A 21151-nucleotide genomic window follows, 5' to 3' on the forward strand; every position below is an offset into this window, starting at 1 on the left:
GAGTGCATAAAATAAAAAACATTAATCTTCACTTCAACGGCGCCGAGCGGTCCTTCGAGTTATGAACTCCTCGCGTCCAAGCGTAGTGCCTTGAGACGCTTGGCGCGTTTTGATTTGGCCTTGCCGAGGCGCAGTTAGAACGCAGGTGAGAGTTAGCGCGGAGAAGGAACGCGGGAAAAACACTGAGTGCCCTTGCACTCTGTGAAGAAGGATGACCAGCGAAGCTGCGCATGTTGGCCCTTCAATGGTGAACTGCACCTCCGCAGCGGGTCGGCCCGGCATTGCACTATCTCCTAGATCGGCCCCCGTATGGGGAGTTTTGTGTCTACACACGGACATAATTTTGGAGGAACTAGCCTTAACACCTTCGCTGTAGAAAAAAAAAGCATTTCATGAAAGGTGCTTTATTGCTTTTGCATTTACACACGTAAGCAGTCTTAAGTGTCCCTGCCGAATTTTTTTTTTTTCAAGTTTGAGCATTCCACTATTTCTTGCGGTGCAGGTCGCCTAGCACCCTGGACAGTACGCAACAACGCGTACTGTCTTTACAGAAACTGGGAACAGCACGCCCATGGCTTCGGTTATCCTTCAGAGGAATTGTGGATTGGTAAGCCGAGCTCCAGAGTGAGTATGCATCCTACTTGTAGAGGGCCTTTGTAATCTGTCCCTGACAATGTCCGCTCTGCAATAACATTTGTCGACGACGCTCATCGCATCCACTGTTATCGCTCTCACAGCGATGAAAATTTTACCGCCGAAGTTTTCCCCTTAACTAGCTTCAAGCTTGAAACTTCCTACTACACATACTTCTATTTCTTTCTGTTTGAAATATTTCCCAGGAAATTGAATGGCTTTGTATAACAGCATACATATATTCCCCTGCTACGCATAGATTAGCCGGGCTTGGTGATGGAAATAATGACGCCTAAAGTGAACGCCTGTTGACGCGGCGATATGGTGGCGCACTGCTTCCAGGAGACAGAATCGATTCCCTTTGTGACAAAAGTGCAATGAGTGGAATTTTGTCACGTGTGCGTAATTCAACTTCTTATAGTTTATTACTTCCACCAAATAATTCTCCCTGTTATTGTGTTTTCAACATTAAGCAAGATGGGCTTGTTTGAGAAATTTTGTCAGCGTTGCGGCCACATTAATAATGAGACATATCCGTGCAATCAAATTGCTTGTGTGCCAATTGACATCGCAAAGCTAAAGACACCCTCAAAACTACACGCGAGCACCACCTGTCAGGAGTAAACGGACTTGAGCGGTGTCACTGGGCGCAACGACAGCCGCTCGCAACAGCCGGTATCCTTGTGAAAGCATTTTAGGCTTTGCTTTCCGGGCACAAGTTGCGCCAATAAGCACGTAGTATATTTCCCTTCACCATGCCGGCCAGTGTTAATATTTTTGTAACATCCCTAACCCTTCGTAATATGTCCCGTGGTGGCAGTTGTGCAAAAACAAGGCATTACTGGCGCGCATGATCAAACCGTCCCCGAAGCATTTGTGGCCAATTGAACTATCGCGCTCAGAGTGAGTTGCAGCGCGCGAGCTGTGGCCGAAGCACTCTTCGGGCTCAGCATGCGATGAACTTAAGAGGTGGAGGGCGTATTATCAGTATTATCACTCCAGTTGTGGACATAAACTCGTTCTTTTCGGATGCAGCTGCCTATAGGCCTACAGGTTCAAGCGACAATACATTGGCTTGTGCCGGAGCAACGGGACGTCATTAAATAGCGTGCCACGCTTAGCGCACTGCTCGGCGCCTCGGTGTGATAGGGCTTCACGATATTGGCGATATCGGCACACCGGATTCAAAAAGAAGAGACGGAATGGATTCAAAAAGAACAGATGGAAAGCAAAAGGGTTGATGTGCGTTGCTTGAACGGCTAAAGCCTTCCAATTTTCTCATCGAGTGCGTCGACCGATGGTGCTACCAGCCCGAATCAAACAGCACTCTTTTCACCGCTTGCCCACTGCAAGTAATCACTGAGCGTGAAGTGAATTACAGCAGAAGTAATCGCCGCCCCTGTACGCTGCCTCTGCAAAACCGCCTCCTCTTGGCTGGTTTGAACCACGCGAGTATGGTCCACTTTAGTCAGCCTATTCAGTCTCATCCAACAATGCACGCCTGTCACGAGAGTCTCTTTGCATCCATACCTCTACAAGTTACTGTGCAGCCACAGAGTGAATTTCGTCTAACGAAGGGTGAGTGTTTGACTTTTACGCCCAAAGACGGTACGTGTAGGCAACGTTTAGTGTTCGGGGAATTGAGATAAAGATGGCCGTAACCATCAGCGTGATCTTCCTTCGTGCACCGCCAAGCCCTACCACAGAAATGGTTAGACGCGTCCTATCGGTATATCCTATGTAGCACTTTACGTCATCCTGTGAACGAGAGACTAGATTCCAGATTCCGTCCAGGGATTTTTATGCGTCAGCAAATGGTTGCTCCAAGAAGGTTCCCGCTACAATCACAGTTTTATTCTGCGCCTATAACTAAGGCAACAAATGGTAAGAGAAGCGGTGACTTGAGAGCCTTAGGGAAATGGGCCACACGTTCGTTATTTAAGAACAATTTGTTACCAAAGATAAAAAAGTTGCAACATTTGCGTTATATGGTGTAGCAACAATCATTAACAAAGAAAAATTTACCTCTGAGGTATTACGCGCCAACACCACGATATTATTATAGGGCGTGTCCTACCGGGAGACTCTGGATTAATTTTGACCACCTGGAATTCTTTAACGTGCACCCAGTGCACGCTACGTGGACGTTTTCTCATTTCTCACCCAACGAAATGTGGTCGAGGAGGCAGGGATTTAATCCCAAGCCCTTGGGATCAGCAACGCACCGCCAAAGCCACTACGCCAACATGGCAGCTAACAGTCAATAACACATTCAGAGCGGGAATCAATATAAAGCCTGAAAGTCCGTCGCTGAACACTCTGCGGCTGGAATTAGTGCATGAAAAACTTAACGTTTGGCCGTGTTTCCAAGGTGTGCCCTCATGGTATAAGTTTCCCTCACGAAGTTTCCAAAGTTTATCTTGAGGCTTCAGTTATGTTATAGATCAAATGGCATGTCGGGCAATACAGCTTCTGCCTGAATTGGGCTTACTTTGATGCTTAGAACAATTAGGACTGTGTGACTTATCTGTCAATTACGGGATGGTTTTGTGTGAGTAACTGTGCACTGCAAGCCCTCGCATCTGGCAGTTAAACAATGTCGCTTCGGGTCTTCTTCATAAACAGCTCGAACGTTTACATGTATGTCGACTACGGACGCATTTGTCTAGGAAACAAACGAGACCTCTTAAAGTTAACCTTGTAAAAGTGGGTCGGCCCAGAAAGTGAGCTCAGAGCCCATACTCTCTACTACCCATTCCTCATACTGGACCAGTAATACTTCTTTAGCACGTTCAAATCAATGGGAATTTGCTTGAATATGTTTACCATGATGACGCACTCGTTAAAATTGACTTTTGCTCCTTGAATGTGTAGTGGGAACGGAATCCTACTTCCTGCGTAGGTTTGACAGAATGGATTTAGGGAATCAGTAGGACAATCTAAAAAAAGATAAGAAATGTGAGCGAAGGCTGAGTAAGGCAATGTATTGAGTCTACAAGAGCCCCACTTATGCTCTTGACATAACTTAGGTCTTCGGCCGTCCCGCAGTTCGCCGGCTTCGCGCTGAGCAGCGCTTGCGTGGTCGAGCTCAACGCCAGGAAGAGACCTTCACCAGTTATATTGAAGACGTGCTCTCGCTCTGCAAGCGCGTCAACTCATCCATGGATGAAGCAGACAAGATCAAGCACGTCTTGAAAGGCATCGATGAGCATGCCTTTCAGATGCTCGTCGCGAAGAGTCCCCGCACTATTGCCGAGGTCATACAGCTTTGCCAGCAGTACGACGAGCTGCGCAAACAACGTGCATCAACACGCGCTGCTCAGCAGGACACTGCGGATCTCTCCCCGTTGGCCTTCGGTCGCGACGCTGCCGACATCTCTACCTTAATGCCGGAGATAAAGCAGTTCATCCGCCAGGAAGTCGCACGCCAACTCTCTCTGGCGAATAGCGCACCCGAGCCGTCGACAACCCTGGCTCCTGCGCTTCGCCACGTCATTCAGACGCAAGTTGCCGCGGCGCTGCCATCTGCCCCTCCTCAGCAGCCTGCAGCTGGACCGCTAACGTACGCTGACGTTGTCGCGCGGCCTTACACTCCTCCGGCTCCTGATTCCTACCAGGCCACCGGCACCTTCCATGTACCACCTCCACCCTCGCGTCCGACAGTCGTTCCTTACTCGGCTGCTGGAGCCCCTGTCGTCAACCCGTGGCGAACACCTGATAACCGGCCAATATGTTATTCATGCCATTTGCCAGGCCATGTAGCACGATTCTGCCGCCGTCGCAGCCACCGTTTACCTGACAGTGGGGGTGCCTCAAGCTACAGGCCTGCTCGACTTCCGCGTCAGGACCACTCTAACCTTCCTCCAGACACCTCTTACAGTCGCCTCCCCTTCGATTCACGCCGGTCGCCTTCCCCACGTCGCCGATCCATTTCCCCGATGGTTCGCCGACCCAGCCCAGCCCGAGAGGAAAACTAGCAGTCGCAGTTCCAGAGGCAAGAACTGCGTTTCCGTCGAACATTTCAAGGCCTCATTCTGCTCCGGCGAACGAAATTGAACTCTCCGTAGATGGCGTCACCGTACACGCACTTATCTACAAAGGAGCCGCCGTTTCTATTATTAGTGAGAAGCTCTGCCGTAATTTGAACAAAGTGACCATTCCCCTTACCTATCTTTCTCTGCGTACGGCAACCTCGCATCGCATTCAGCCTTCAGCGTCGTGCACAGCCCGGGTTGTCATTCAAAGCATTCTGCATGTTATCGAATTTGTCGTCCTGCCTCGTTCCTCGCACGACGTTATTCTTGGTTGGAATTTCCTATCTGTGAATCAAGCTCTTATCGACTGCGCTCGTTGCGAACTTACGTTATCAGTGCCGTGTTTTGACCCTGACGACTATTATTCTCCTAAAGTTGTTGCCGCCTCTGACATCGATATTGCACCTTTCTCCGCCGCTCTGGTTCCTGTGTTATGTAGCTCTGCTGCGAACTCATCGGTCCTGTTTACGCCGTCGACCACTTGCGCGCGCCGCCGGAACTTTCTGCTTCCGTTTGCTGTCGTCACTTTTTGCGAAGGTTCTGCTGCCCTTTACGTGTGCAATCCATCCGCCTGCCCATCATCCCTACTCCGCGGCGAGTGCCTGGGTGCAGCTGAAGCTTTCAGTAGCATTTTACCGGCCACCATGTTTGGTGATACGGCATCACTTCCGATTTGTGCCGTAACTCCTGCCGTCGCGACCGATGCCCGTGTAGACGTCTTCGCTCGTTCCGTCGACGCAGAACTCACACCTGCGCAGCACACCGAAATCATCAAGCTCCTCCAGCGTTTTCGTGCCTCATTTGACATTGGCCAACCATCCTTGGGCCGGGCGTCCGCAGTCGTTCACCGTATCGACACCGGCCAACAAACACCATTGCGCCAGCGTCCGTATCGTGTGTCGGCCGCTGAACGCCGTGTCATCGACGAGCACGTTGACGACATGCAGGAACGTGGCATCATCCAGCCCTCTAACAGTCCCTGGGCATCTCCGGTTGTCCTTGTTAAAAAGAAAGACGGCTCCATTCGGTTCTGCGTCGACTATCGCCGCCTTAACCGAATAACGCGCAAAGATGTATATCCTCTGCCGCGCATCGACGATGCCTTGGACAGTCTGCAGGGAGCGGAATTCTTTTCCTCGCTGGATCTTCGCTCCGGGTATTGGCAAGTACCAATGGCAGAGGCTGATCGCCAAAAGACAGCCTTTTTAACTCCTGATGGGCTATATGAATTCACCGTCATGCCGTTCGGCCTCTGCAACGCGCCTGCCACTTTCGAGCGAATGATGGATAGCATTCTTCGAGGGCTGAAGTGGAAAACGTGCCTCTGTTATTTGGATGACATTGTGTTTTTTTCCACCGACTTTGCGACGCACCTCAGCCGCCTCGAGCAAGTCCTTGTGTGCCTCTCCAGTGCAGGACTGCAACTAAATTTGAAGAAATGCCACTTCGGCGCTCGCACGCTTACTATTCTCGGTCATGTAGTTTCCAAAGACGGTATCCTCCCGGACCCCACGAAACTTAGCGCCGTAACCGAGTTCCCCAAGCCAACCACCACGAAAGAGCTTCGCAGTTTCATCGGCTTGTGCTCATATTTCCGGCGTTTCATCCGTAACTTTGCCTCTATCATCGCCCCCTTGACGCAGCTTCTCACCGGCAGTTCTGACCTATCAGCCTGGTCCCCGGCATGCGACGACGCATTCCAAGAACTGCGACGCGTTCTCACCTCTCCTCCAGTACTGCGACACTTCGATCCATCTGCACCAACTGAGATCCATACGGACGCTAGCGGTGTCGGGCTCGGCGCTGTTCTTGCACAACGCAAGGATGGCTTCGAAGAGTACGTCGTCGCGTATGCCAGCCGCACCCTTACAAAAGCCGAGGCGAACTACTCGGTTACTGAAAAGGAATGTCTGGCCATCGTTTGGGCAATCGGAAAATTTCGTCCTTATGTGTACGGGCGTCCATTTGACATCGTGACGGACCATCATGCCCTATGCTGGTTATCTTCCTTAAAAGATCCAACTGGTCGGCTCGCCCGCTGGGCATTGCGCCTACAAGAGTACGACATCCGCGTTGTTTATCGCTCCGGCCGAAAACATTCAGATGCAGACGCGCTATCCCGGTCACCCCTGCCCTCCGGTCCTGTCCACTCGTCTATTTCCACACATGGAGCCTTCGCCCTCAACATTACCGACATGCCATCAGAGCAGCGCAAGGACCCATGGATCTCTTCGCTTCTTGACTTCCTGTCTAGCCAGTCGCCAGCGCCAATTTCTCGGACGCTCCGTCGTCAAGCAGCGTACTTCATCATTCGGGATAACCTGCTGTACCGCCGCAACTACAATTCGAGCGGTCGCAAGTGGTTGCTTGTTATACCCCGACACCTGCGCCCCGACATCTGCGCCACTTTCCACGACGATCCCCAATGCGGCCACGCTGGTGTCTTAAAGACATACTCTCGCATCCAGCTTCGGTACTACTGGCGCGGTATGTACCGCTTCGTTCGCCAGTACGTCCGGTCCTGCCTCATATGCCAACGACGCAAGACGCCACCTCAACATGCCGCCGGTCCCTTGCAACCTTTACCATGCCCCGCGCGCGCGTTTGACCGCGTCGGCATTGACCTATACGGTCCGCTTCCCAACACTCCAAGCGGCAACCGCTGGGTTATTGTCGCTATCGACCACCTCACGCGGTACGCCGAAACTTCAGCCCTAGCATCTGCTACAGCAAAAGACGTCGCCAGTTTTCTCCTTCGAAACCTGATTTTACGCCATGGAGCACCTAGAGAATTACTGAGCGACCGCGGTCGCGTTTTTCTCTCCGACGTCATTGCAGCATTGCTAAAGGAGTGTCGCATCATTCACCGCACCACCACGGCTTATCATCCTCAAACTAATGGGATGACAGAGCGTTTCAACCGCACCCTTGGCGACATGTTGGCCATGTATGCTTCATCTGACCACTCGAATTGGGATCGCATTCTGCCTTTCGTCACCTACGCTTACAATACCGCCAAGCAAAGCACCACTGGGTTCTCCCCTTTCTTTCTCCTTTACGGACACGAACCTTCATGCACTATGGACACGATTCTGCCTTACCGACCAGATGCTTCGGAGTGCACGACTGTTTCTAGAGCGGCTGCTTATGCCGAAGAATGTCGCCAGCTCGCTCGTTCGTTGACATCCCAGGACCAGTGGCGCCAAAAGCATCGCCATGATTCATCTACTACGGCTACGTGCTTTGCTCCTGGCTCGCTGCTCTGGTTGTGGGTGCCCTCTACTCCTCCAGGCCTTTCCTCTAAGCTGCTCTCCAAGTGCCACGGTCCTTACAGGGTACTAAAAAAAACATCCGCGGTCAACTACCTCATCGAGCCGACGGAAGCGCCTTCCGACCAGCGTCGTCGCGGCCAGGAAATTGTGCACGTCTCCCTGCTCAAGCAGTGCCATGACCCCCCTGTGTTTTCCTACCCTTAGGTCGCCAGGATGGCTACTCTTTCGGTGGGGAGTGATTGTACTGAAGGCACTTGGCAGTGGGCATGGTGCTAGTGGATGAGAAGACGACGAGGTTTGCTTGCTTCCCCGTTTCGAGATAGGACCGACCTGTTTTAAGCCAACCGCTGTAACCTAGAGCTAGTGCTGCTAGGCGAACATCACCCCCGTTGCCATATATATATATATATATATATATATATATGCGAGAAGCGCCTTCATATAAAGTACGCGGCACAGGTATAAACTGCAGTACACAACGTATTTGCACTAGCCGGCACTTACAAACCAAGTTTCATAAAGTTGTCTAAGAGCGTGGAAAATCCATCTGTGAGAAAGACCACGTGGGGCACGTGACTGCTGCACATCGATTGATATTGTTGGGGGGTGATGTTAAAACAAAGGGTTTATTTGTGCTATACGGAAAGATCGCAAGTGTGACTACAACAAGAAAGATGCCTGACCGGAGCCACTCTTCGTCCTCGTTCTTCTCCGGTTACACATAGTTACATAGGCTTCTACCTAACACTGGCTCATAGCACTGCCCTCTGGCGGGGAAAGCACCGACTCGGTGCAGGCGAGCGGAGACTGCAGGAGAAGAGTACTGTGCACATTATTGAAAGATGTCTGGCACACGCTACGTCGATCTTGAGATGGACAACATCTACAATGCCAGTGCGGGGATTAGCGAATAGGGACGAAGGCAACAGTGCAGTGATTTCATTAGTCCCATCAATCATTTGACGGCAAACACAATGTGAGACGGTGTACAGAAAGAACAGCTTTTCGGAAAAGCTGACATGTCGTGGTGTGTACCAGAGGAGGACAAGCGATTCAGGGACAGAGTAAGTGGTCCTGTGATGGCTATGTAGCGAGACTGCTGGTTGATCCGGCAGCCGCAAAATTGAGTTCTGGTCATCTGACGTAGATGATTGGCACGGGCAATAGTCTCGAGAGCATATTTAATGGGTGACCTCCTAGTAAAAGGCCCCAGCCTGTTTATGGGCAATGTAAGGTTTTTACCGTATAAGACAAACTCCGGAAAGAGCCAAGTGTTCTCATGCCTGTAAGTGTAGGTAAATTTAACAATAAAACAATGCAGCCTTACAATCCTGGCAGTCAGCGGACACGTACATTCCAACATGTCAGTAGTCGTTCGGTTCAAGCATTCCGTCAAGTGATTTGCCTTTGGATCGTAGGCCGCAGTCAACGAATGTTGCGTCAAGCATTACTCTAGAGTGACGTCGATCACTTTTGAAATGAACTGTCCGCCTTGGTATATCAGTAGTTGCAGAGAAGCGCCGTGATGGTGTATGACTTTCTCCACCAAGAAGTCTGAAAAGTCGGGGGCGCAGTTCGAGGTGCATGAGCGACCACAAGCCGCATGGTATAATTTTTGGCAACGGCGATCCACTTCTTTCGATAGGCGGATAGGGGACACGGGCCATGTAAGTGGCGGCTGCAGCGGTGAAGTGGTTCGTAGAAAAGTGATAGGCTGAAGATGGCCAGCAGGCGAGAAGGTCGACTTTTTCCGGTGCTGGAAAAGGTCACACCAGCCCACGTAGCGATGCACTGAGCAGGGCACGCCAATGGAAAAGATGGTGGGCGCGGTCATATGTGCGTGAAACCCCTACATGTCCGGTCCTCTGCGCATCGTGAGACTGAGCAGGACACTGGAAAGGACGTGGGCAGGGATGAAAACAAATTGGGGCCATGAGGGGAGCAAAGGCAACGGTGTATGCTATCACCCTCAAGTATTGAAGTAGAAAGAGGCCGAGAGAGGGGACAGGAGCGTGCGAGTTGAAATGGTTGAGATGATGTTGCGTAGAGACCCGCGTTCGGCAGCGATTTTAGAGAGTTGAGACCTTCAAAGAACACATGGACTGGAGTCGCTCATTACGGGGTCAAGTGGATCTATCGGATTGTAAATGGCAGTTATAAGTATTTTTGATGTTGCAGTGCTCAACGGTCAAGGCGACCTGTGGAACTCTTGAAAGACGAAAGCCAGCTGAGCGCATTGTGGTCACCGACGACGGTGAAGGTCCGGCTGTACAGATAAGTGTGAAAGTAGCTTACAGTCCGAACAAGAGCGAGATGGAAGTTCCCTCCGAGATAGAATAGTTTCGCTCAGAAGAGAAAAGAAGGCCACAGGTGTATGCAACAACGTAGTCCTGACCACGCTTATATTGGGCAAGACGAGCGCCGATGCTGCGGCAACTGACGTTGGCACTGAACTCGGTGGGGACATATTATTGGAAGTATGAAATATGCGAAGACGCTTTTAATGAAAGAGTAAATCGTATGCGGACCTCCCCAGCGCACTGCCTTCGTATGAAATCAAAGCGGCAACTTGGCGTATAGTGAGTGACCAGTGATAGCGTCTGTTTTTTTTTTAATATAATTGCTCGATACTTCAACAAAAGAGCCCAACTGTTAGCGCCGCACCGAGTGAAATACTACACGTTTTTTTATATACAGCAAAGAGCAGCAGCAATTATAAATCGCCTTTCAGCTTTTGTTACACAATGACAGAATCTTTTGTGCTGTTGGAAACGCTAGCAGATGCCCTGAAAAACGCAAGCTGCAACGCGCTCGTCCACGGCATTCAAACCTAGGCAGTCAGCAATAATGAGACGTGCCGAGCGGTTTCTTCGGAGCACCTGTTCTTCTTACATCGTGATCAGCACGTTGGTAAGGAATGAAGGCGTCACAGCATTTTGAGCCCAGCCACAGAATAGTCGTTGAGGCTGAAACTGAGGTAAAGGTCTGCTGGAGAGGTGTGCCGGCATGGGAAGGGGATGGATATGGACATAATACTGGAAAAGGGCATCCTTTTCAGCCTTGCAAAGGCAACCTCTTGACCAACTTGACCAAGCCCACAAGGATATGAAGCCCTGCTTGCTTTGGCAGAGTCCTGATAGTATGCGAGCACGGAACGAAGATTTCAGAAGGTGCAGTTGGATGTTTTAACAGCTTAGGCTGCTCTACGCAGAAAACTTACCACGTGTGCCTGACAACGTGATCGACTAAGGCGTAACTTTTACGTGTTATATTTTATGAACAATTATTAACTGAAGTGCGCCATTTAGGATTTAGAGTTCTGTGTAAATCATGAATTCTGCTTTGAACTTTTCCTCTTGCATCACAGAAAAACTGCTATTTGGGAGGACAGTCGTATGCTTGCTGATATTACAGGCTGCAATTGCTGGTGGTAAAAGCATGAAATTATTCGAAAACAAAATCCACCATCCCGTAAGTGGTATAGAAAACATGGGAAGCCTCTTCAACTTCATTATGCAAGCGTATGAGACGGCTGACTTTACATACAACCAAACGTAAGTACCCTGTTTTTGTGGTAATGTTCTCATTATTTCTATTCGAGTGACGTGATAACAAGGACATGCACGTAAAAAAAAGACAGTGTTACCAGGGAACTTGCATATGTACACATATACACGTTTTATCATGGAATTTGCAAAACCAATTATTACAATGTGTTGTTCTTGCCTTTCTTTCACGCCCGGTAAATATTTCGTCAAACACTTAACAGTCTTGAACGCTGAACACACGTTGTTATATGTGCCAACACATACGCATACACACGTACTATATATATATATGTATGTATATATATGTGTGTGTGTGTGTGTGATGCTAGCAATGCCATTTTTGATGTCATGATCAAGTTAAACAATATGACCATGTATAAGAAGCAAAGCAGACTGCGATGACTGTACACGCACGCACGCACAGACGGCGCACGCGCAGTGAGTGATTTCAGTATTGCACGCTTGCCTGATGCGGAGCGACGTGGCGTAGTACAATTTCGTGTAACGAATGTTATTCTTTCTCTCTCTTCTTCATATTCCGCGGTACCCTATGTTTATCATGTAATACAGCTTTCATACTTGGTTTGAAAACGCAATACAGTTAATTCTATCCCACACCGAATATATTTGAATGGCCGTGCTTCTATAGCCACAGAATCAAAAACACCCTCATCTGAGTGCCGCTGAATGGTCTGTATAATAGCTTTCAGAATTAAAACCGAATACCTCTAATGGTATTCCTGAGGATACGGTGCCAGTCTAGCTCGGCTGGCATGATTACTTATCTTATACAGCAACGGATGTATACATTTCTCGCACGCATTGTGTTAATTACGTAATTCTGAGATGTTATCGTCTCTACCATATGTCTTGCATAGAAATGCTATTAAGCAACTGTAATATAGTATTAGTATTAGTTTAGAGTACTAGTAGTAGTATAGTCTAATATATTTAGTATTCGTCTAAGACTACTTTTCAGGGAGATATATCCTTTTAGAACGCCTTCAGTAAGTACTTTGAAGCCATCAGGCAACTGACCTAAAATATATTTATCGGAGTTTGTAATTGCTGCTGGAGAAAGAAGCAAAAACAGGAATAATTATACGCAGCACACACGCGTATGTGTGCGATTCTGCCGATAGTTGATAATGGCACTAAAACCTCCCTCCGCGGTGTTAAACACAACAGGTTCTTAGAAACCGTGCACTTGCTTAAGGTGTAGAGCGGCTGTTTTCTTGAGTTATACATACACAGGTTCCCGAAAGCTTTCGTAGATGATTGCAAGAATCGACCAAATGGCAGCTGCTCGAAAGGCTTTAGGAGCATGCGGCGGGCAGCGTCGATTTATTTACCAAAAAAAGCAGGCCTCGCTACATTTGGGCGTAAAATCTCGCTCAGCAGTAGGAGAACCGACTGCGTCTGCAAAAGCGTGTATACTTAAGTCCTGCCAGTGCAAAAGGATCGTTGCTTTGGACGGTGAACACCTGATTCCGCATCACCTGCACTGAGAATATAGCACTTGGAGATGAAACAGCGTTCACTATCCGTCAGCGAGAGTCCTGGCTTATACAAAATAGAATCTGTTGCGTCAAAATTTTCGTATATAGAAAACAGGGCATGAAACGTAACCTTCACTGCATTTGCTTTGTGTGCTGTGCGTAAGCAATTTTCTGTGTTTGTTTGCTGGTTTTGTTGCATAAGTACGTCTTATCGAGGATTACGGACAGTAGTGGTGGTGGGGTCATCGTAATGGTAGTGAACGTTGGTGCTTATTGTGGTTTGTTCAGGTCAGCTAGCGAAAATTGCGTTGCCAGACATTGGACATTGCACAGAGCAATGAGAAATGGAGTTTCAAACCAGCGCTTTTTATATCCCCCACCCGTGTCCATCAACTGCTGGTTTGGTAATTCAGAAGGCATGGAAACATTTTGTTCTTGTTTTCACGCATGCTGAGTGTAAGGGCTCGCTTACAGCCGAATATACAGCTTATGAGTACATCCATAACAATAATGATGTGGTGGCGCTCATCGAGCTAGAAGGAACAGATTCTATCTGCGGACTTGTTACTATTATTATTTTTTATCGGACGTCTGCCAATTGCAGGTGAGTGCAGATTACAGCTAATCTCTGTGTGACTTGCTTTAATACCGACCTAACGAGTGCGTCTTTCAGGTTGACAACGAAGGTTGTGGCATCGACAAATGAAGACAACATGACCTATGTGACCTCGGAGCAAGTGAAAGAGATTGCTATTGCGTTACGGAATATCACTGTACGGCATGAAAATCAGGTCAAACAGGCATCTTCGAATAACAATTGGGGGCCTAAAGCGTTTCGTCAACTGAAGCTACTCTCGTATTGTGTAGCTGTTCTTAATGACCACATTAAAAGTCTAACATCAGCGAGGGACTTCAAAAATCTCCTTATTTTTCCAGGTATGAAGAACAGCATGCCTTCTGTGGTCTGTAAGTGAACAACAGAGGTACAGTGAAGTGGATATTAGGCGGGCGTCTTATGAAAGTTGAACTGCCTGGTTTAATATTCATGGTAATTGAGCTAAATGTAACGGCACCACAGTTTCCAGAACACGCTGAGTGCCTCGAGAATCGCACTTTATGACAGAAGTTGTCAAAAATTATTGTTTCATATATTTTGGAGTTTTATACTACAAAGAATATAAGTTTTCAGATGGTGGTAGAAACGTCTTTATTTTAAAAATTCAAGGTAAACTTTTGAAGCGACGGTGGACATTAGTCCTCCATACACTACATCAGGATTCGTAAGCAGTGAGAAAATCAACTTTATTTACAGCTTTCACGTATGGAAATCGTCTTTCGCTTGATGTCGTTGTATATACCAATTCTTTTTCAATAGGAAGGAGACAGCTGAACTTAGCCTTCGACAGGGGGGGAGACGTTCAGCTTCACAGGCATGCTGCGATATTTTCAGGGACAAAGTGGTGTGGAAAAGGGAATGTATCGGAACATAAAAATGACCTGGGTCCCCTGCGAGGCACAGACCAATGCTGCCGTGACCATGATCACGCCGTAGAATTCATCGAACCGCGCTCCAAGAAGTACGGGATAGTGAACACGCGCTTGTGGCCCATGTAAGTGTTTCCTCTTGTACTCAGATGGTACTGCCCACTTTCAACTTCTTTCTCTACGTTGAATGATTAACTACAAGCACTAAAGTGAACAAGCTAGTGTCTTCGGAGAAGCGCAGTGGTTCTGGGGGAATCAAGTCGTGACATCCTACAGCTGCCGAGCCAATCAAATGACTCATGCATTCGAGCTTGCGTGTGTGCTGTCATTTGTACTTCGAGTGCTTGCGCATGCGGTCAAATAAATTAGCTATCGTGGTAAGGATCTCAAACCAGATGTATATGAAATTATGGATATACCTTCATCGATTTCAGCGGTATCATGCCACAGATGTATTGTTTATGGAAAAGAAAAGAACGACTCATTTTTGTTCTTTTGTATTGGTAGAGTAGTTGAGAGTGCCTCCCGACTTCTACGCATGATGTACCAGGACATATTATCAAGGACACCGAAATTCGATACCTGACTTGGAACTGCTTGATGCAATCAGTTGGGTTGCACAGGCTGATATCTCAAAAATCAAGTTTGCTAAAGCATTCCCAATTGTCAATGTTTGTGATGTTTTCATGGGCGCTGATTTTTTCATGAGAGGTGCACTTACAGGATGAACTGCGCTGACGACCAGAAATTTTATGACTGCCTGTTGGATGACGACAGTGACAGCAACCTGATGTCTGCATGCGTCGGAACAATATATTTTAACGCACTTGGCGCCCAATGTTTCAAGCAAACGTACACTGTTACTTGCGTAAAATATGAAAGGTATGTGGACTTATCTTTCTGCTGTCGAAACCTATCCGAAAGCCACGCAGATTCTTTTTTAATGTTTTGTAGCCCTTGTACGTCTCAGAATTGCAAGAAAGAAACGAAGAATTGGAAAACAGGCCACATTAACTGCGTTTCTGCCCCTTGCTAGTAATAAAGTTCTATGAATGCAAGTAAATTTTATAAGCAATTTATTTGTTTTTATTGTCAATTCTTATTAAGAATATAAAAGTAATTTTCACGGAGACGCATGCGGTGTCCTGTGATGTGCTCTATAATGCAGCACGCTGTTGCCGTATAATGCTGCAGGATGACGTAACTAAAAAATATTTTGTATAATTTGGGCACACTCTTATATTTGACGTAGTAGTTCTGCGGAAACCCGCAAGGTGGAGAGAGGATGTGAAATGTTTCATTGTACTAAGCCGTTGTTGTATATTGCTCTATATATTTTAAGATATTTGAATGTAATAGTATCAGCTAGACCTTTTTAGCATGATTTGTCACAGTAATCAACAATGCTGTAACTTGCTAAATTGTGCATATGCGTCTAATCTGCTATCAATTCTGTCGTTCACGGGGGCTGAGACTTTCTTTAGGCTTTAAACCTTTAGTCACAGTCTACATTCATTTGAATGAACGAGAAATAAAATTCAGTTCGAGATGGACGAAGATGTAAATGATAACATTCAGAAGTTCAATGCAGGTTTCGCTTAAGATAGCCACACTTACGTTCAGGTAACGAACGAATAGCTTGAAGTGCTGAATAATAAGAACTATGTCTTGCTTATATTTTCTGTTTTTTGAAATAGGAAAAGAGAACCACTGCGCGTTTAGGCACGGATGTGTACTAAGTCCATGACATGTTCATGTCGACACATGCTGATCTTCATGTGCAGTATTCCGAACAGAGAAGGGTGGGGATTTCAAGAGTCTCATCCTATGCCACGAAGATATAGAAGCGTGCTTCTTGCTCAATGGTATCCACAGATGGTGCTTAAAACAACAGGAAAGGAGGACGGCACGATATTCTAGTGGAACAGGACCACCAGATTTCTTTGCTAACACTTGGAAGTACCACTGGATCTTTCAGGCCAGAGCTTGAAAAATGCTATACATGATTCCGTGATAACTTCTAGAGGCAACACTAACTGGTATTGAAAGCAGAATCTAATATACGTTTGCGTAGAAAGAACAGCAAAAAATAAAATAAAATAAAAGTTAACAATAGACGTGCAAGCGCAACATGCCAACGGTATCGGTGAGAGGCTCCCAGAATTGAACTCAGTAAGTCGGGGGGACGTTTGCTGCAGTTGGTGCAGTGATAGTGATGCGAACAATCTCCGAGGTGAGTAAAGCTATGCGTGGACGAAAGTGCACATATACCTATAAATCTCTCTACAGCTAAAACAAACGGCGAAACTGCAAAGCTAGGAAAATAATGTACAAGTCCGCAGTATTTAAGAGGTGCACTGAGCGGGGTATTTCACCATAAATATAATGAGGGCACTCATTATATTTACTGAAAAGGCATGCCTTTTCAGTCTCCTTAAACCACGTACAATTTCGGCTTACCATGCAATTTATTGGCCTGAGAAGACAGATTGCTGCTGCCAAGTTGGTATCTGGAGCGGGAGAAAAAGAGATGTCACCGTTCTGGAAAATTATGGGTACACAGGAGAAATATTCCGCTGCTAAATATATACTCTTGTGTCTAATGACGTAAATTCGAGCATCTGTTTGCCTTCATTGTGTCTTCATAGAAAAAGGTATTCCACAGTGCGCACACATATGGCTCGCACGAGTGAGAAAAATAAAGGCATTTCTTTGTTATGCCAGACAGCTTTATATTTTCCGGATTTCGCAGACGGCTTCTTCACGAAAGGACGTGCCGAAAATTCAAGATTGATGCATCAAAACCAACATGGAAATTGTCCCATGCAAAGGACTTCCTTGGTGCCTACCTCGTGAAGTATTAACATGAACCGATGCACCAGGGTGTAAGGAAATAAAAAAGTAAATAAATAAGTAAATAAATGAATAAAAGTACGTGGCTGTGAAATAGCGGGTCGTTTGTTTTACAGCGTAAGCTTTTTTTGGGCTCAATCCAATAGCCGTTTCTGTTAGCGATGTTGTCTGCCGCCGCCACCAGTGCCTGTTGCAGCTGTTGCCATGAATGAGAAAAAAGTGTTCAGCTCCCGCGAGAATCGAACCTGGGCCTTCTGTGCCACCTCGGCTACTCTACCACCAAGCCACGCCCACCACTACGCCAGAAGTGCTAGCGCACGAAGAGTCGCGCGATGTGAGATGCGCGCCGCTTAGCGTCGATACGGGCACACTGCATTGCAGTTGCATTGCATTCCACCAGGTGGCCCGCAATGTAGCAGTTGCATTTTTTTTCTTTTTTAGGCTGTGCAGGACATTAGGCAGTATAAATAGCAAGAGCTTGGTGGCGCCACCCACCACTGCCTCGTTCGAAAGGGGACGCTCATAACATCCATTCGTCCAGTATCTTATCTTGCCACATGCCAAGAAATGTGACATATGTGCCGCGTAGTCTCGATACCTGTGTTTACTCTTCGGTGCACGCTTGGCGCCTCCTCGCAAGGTACGAACCGCGGATGGAGAAGCGAATCGCAGAGGAACGCGCGCGGCTGCAGCCAGTCAATGTCGGGCTCAGCAGACCGCTGAGCAGAGGGAGCACGAACCGCAGCTCGCCGTCGACGGCGATGCGGACAGTTTAGTTGTCCTCGTGAAAACTACGCAAAGAGACTTCGCCGCGAAGACCCCCTAGTCAGTTCTGCCGAAAATCAGGCACGATAGCTTCGCCGCGATGACCTTCACGTGCGTGCAGCATAAAATAAAGTCCAGGAGCTTCGCCTCTTCGGGAGCAGTTTACGACGGCCTCCTATGGGGCCCCTCCCCCAGCTTACGCTGTGACTGTATTGCGTGTGCCACGCAGGCCGTGGCTTCTTTTATTTACAAACCTTGTTGCTTCGGGAACTGAGATATGTCCTCGTTCAGAAAAGCCATATATTTCACTTTCTGCAACAAAAAATCTGCGCCTGCGCACTCCTTCCTCTCCGACAACGGGGCGCCGCGGTGGGGGCTGACAGGGGACCGGATGGTTGGCTAAAGGGAGATAACTAACAATTACAGATTGGGGAGGGTGCATTCTCCCCCTCCCCCTCGCACACCCCTCTCTTAATAAGCAGCAGGCGGTGGCATGGGGCCTCCTTGAAACCAACACATTTCCAAATTTGGTGACTTATAATCGCTATCACCCGGAACAATATTCGGCCAAATGTAAATTTTCTCAAGAACGGTTGAAACTGGATCAAATTATCTGGGCATGTTCTCGGGTGCCGGGACAGGGCCGAAACATTAAGGATGCCAAGCAGTGGGAGACCGTGCCTCTGAGCTCGGTCCCCGAAGACCAACTTTTGGCTGTCCAGCACGCCGAGGATGCCACCAGAGCCCAGGGGCTTCTGACTGCCATCAAGGCGGAGTTGCCCCCCTCCCCTCCACCAATCTGCTGTCTACTTGAATACAAGTTATTTCTCTCTCTCTCTCTTAGGGCCGACTAACGTTCGCACCGCACGCTGCGCCGAACGCCTGCCGCACGCGTGCGGATGGGGGGGGGGGGGATTGCACAAATTTGGGTTTACAGCACTTGTGTGAACCGAGTGTAATCCGAAGTTTGTGCACCTATGCACGAAACATGAAATTTTCCTCATGTCCGCACGCGTGCGGAGGCATTCCGTGCGGCGTGCGGTTTGAGCGTAAGTCGGCCCTTACTGGTTTTAGCAGGCAAGGCAATCCATTATCCATTGAACAGTAAAATTAACGTGTGGGTTTCTGTATTTCTTTTCAAGGGCTGTACGAACATGCTTAGACTTGCCGAGTAAATGCAGGCATATGGTAATGGCTAGTCAACGCCCATCACGCCCATATATTTCTTGACGAACCACAGAAATATTTCCAGCCGTCCACGCCGGTACGCGAAACGTTCTCAGCCACTTTCCTCCACATCTTACCATAAGCACCTTTTACCAACATCTACTGTAGGGTGGCTTGCCTAAGGCATTGGCTTCAATAGCAATGGTACCTGGCAGACTTGTAGTAGTGCTGAAGAACTCTACCTGCAGCCACAACGAAACTTCTACCTAAAACATGTTTTCGCTCGACCATTACTGATTTATTTGTTGAAAAACGATAGCTTTTTACTTTGAATTGAGTTTTCTGCCGCACAAACGCTGTTTCAATGAAGAACACGAACGTAAGGCGAAACATTGCATGTGAAGGTTTGGGAGGATATTTTTCTTCCACGTAATTTTAAAACTAATTCTAGTAACACTGCGTTTTGGTTTCTCAAGAAGTTCAATAAAAGTGGTTGTTCTTTGCCGCGTTGGTTAAAGCGCAACGTCATCTAAAAAAAATTGCTGTGGCTTAGGTAAGGTTAAGCCCAGGATGCGAAGCATACTAGCCTTTATTTTAGTTGTTGAACCACTGTTTAGCTTGGTGAACTGCTGTTGCTTGGCTATATTTGGTTCGGCTAGACGAAGAAACAACTCATGCGTTACTATGCTTCGCCTTGGACGCCCCGCATTGGACGCGGTGAGCGTCGAGCAACGCAGCGTTCGGCGCGGCAACGAAATGTGCGCCTGAGCAAGCGACGCACGCCTGAGCCTTAGAAACAGCTCGTTTCTAAGGCAACACCGCATTCACTAGAGGCGCTTTTGTACCGCTTTGAAGCATCGTACTCGTGGCTCAGTGGTAGCGTCTCCGTCTCACACTCCGGAGACCCTGGTTCGATTCCCACCCAGCCCATCTTGCAAGAGTGGAGCCAAAGCCACTTCTCCTCTGTCGTGACGTCACGGTGTCACGTGGTATTCAAGGCGACACCGCCGCGCTGGAGGAGCTGGGTTTGAGCCCTCGTAATATGCTTCGCATAAAAAAAGAAAACCATTCTTAAGAAAGAATGTCATAACAGGTTTCGCTGTTAGCACTTTTCTACACAAAATTGAAGGGTGAAGCATGCATGTAGCTCTAAAGTTTTGTCAGATTAACACTATTATTAGGCAATAATATTTCTTCCCATTTAAGATTTCTTCAAGAAAGCTCGAAATATGCATCAAAATACCCAGTAGTGCGCTAACAACTGTTAAACAACGGCATGAGCTATGTATATTGAAGTATTCTCTTTTACGTCTGGTCTGCAATGTCAATACAGTACTTAGGCCTCTAGGAAATTGTTGTTTTGAAAAAATGCTCGAATCACACACCCTTGAACATGCATATGGCCGGTCTGCGAGCTGATTGATGAAGTTCACGAACTTAAATTTGAGGGACGGCAGGGGGATAAAAACGCGAAATTGAATATTGTGATTATGGTGGCAGATTTTATCCACATCAGACAACTTGAGCCTTGCGATGGAGGCTGGCTATTGCTCCGCCTGGGCATCCCTTGCAATGTCACTGTTGTTTGTTATCACAAGCACAGAAAATCAGTATGTCTTAATAACGCAAGAGGAGAACGTGAAGGTTCACTGCGGGCTATAATGGACCCTTGCAAAACACAGTGTGTTGGACGTAAGCTTAGGACAGCTTTTCTTCCTTGTGCGCATACATGAAGATGGCATTTTAAAGCATCAACGTATATTTCGGAAACGAGTAAGAAATCATAAAGGGCCCCAGTTCCAGAGCACCACAGTCATTGTAGTTTGATTATTGACTGCTGATGAGCGCTCTGGTGTCTCCAAGCTGATTATAACTTGCCCAAGAAAGAGAGAGAG

At 47.7% G+C, this 21151-nt stretch overlaps 2 protein-coding genes and 1 long non-coding RNA gene across 6 annotated transcripts in view; 2 read left to right on the forward strand and 1 right to left on the reverse strand.

The window, feature by feature from the left end:
• The window catches only part of LOC135902202 (uncharacterized), a 46223-nt gene extending 29018 nt beyond the window's left edge, over positions 1–17205 (reverse strand). The window contains exon 1 of the long non-coding RNA XR_010564439.2: positions 16932–17205. This is a non-coding gene — a long non-coding RNA (uncharacterized lncRNA). The remainder of the gene's footprint in view (positions 1–16931) is intronic.
• Positions 1–21151, forward strand: part of LOC135902201 (uncharacterized) — a 92986-nt gene that overhangs the window by 18777 nt on the left and 53058 nt on the right. The window lies entirely within an intron of this gene.
• Positions 605–17418, forward strand: LOC135902199 (uncharacterized). 4 transcript variants are annotated; one of them, XM_065432177.1, is made up of 6 exons: positions 605–624; positions 11307–11493; positions 13660–13922; positions 14437–14596; positions 15195–15353; positions 17224–17418. In XM_065432177.1, exons 2-6 carry the CDS (start codon positions 11378–11380, stop codon positions 17333–17335), a joined length of 810 nt encoding a protein of 269 aa, XP_065288249.1. In that variant the 5' UTR covers positions 605–624; positions 11307–11377; the 3' UTR covers positions 17336–17418. The 4 variants fall into 4 exon arrangements, with proteins under 4 accessions (XP_065288249.1, XP_065288246.1, XP_065288247.1 ...); XM_065432174.1 differs by lacking the exon at positions 605–624 and adding an exon at positions 10087–10849 and having other exon boundaries at positions 11354–11493; XM_065432175.1 differs by lacking the exon at positions 605–624 and adding an exon at positions 10093–10849.

Source organism: Dermacentor albipictus, chromosome 4 (genome assembly GCF_038994185.2).
Source record: "Dermacentor albipictus isolate Rhodes 1998 colony chromosome 4, USDA_Dalb.pri_finalv2, whole genome shotgun sequence".
Taxonomy (NCBI): domain Eukaryota; kingdom Metazoa; phylum Arthropoda; class Arachnida; order Ixodida; family Ixodidae; genus Dermacentor; species Dermacentor albipictus.

Bases quoted from the DNA above. Each gene is read 5' to 3' on its own strand.
- LOC135902199 (XM_065432174.1), top strand. From the start codon at position 10,787: ATGAGACGTGCCGAGCGGTTTCTTCGGAGCACCTGTTCTTCTTACATC. The intron at 11,494-13,659 runs GTAAGTACCCTG...TGCGTCTTTCAG, and splicing joins GACTTTACATACAACCAAAC to GTTGACAACGAAGGTTGTGG. The intron at 15,354-17,223 runs GTATGTGGACTT...CGGATTTCGCAG, and splicing joins ACTTGCGTAAAATATGAAAG to ACGGCTTCTTCACGAAAGGA.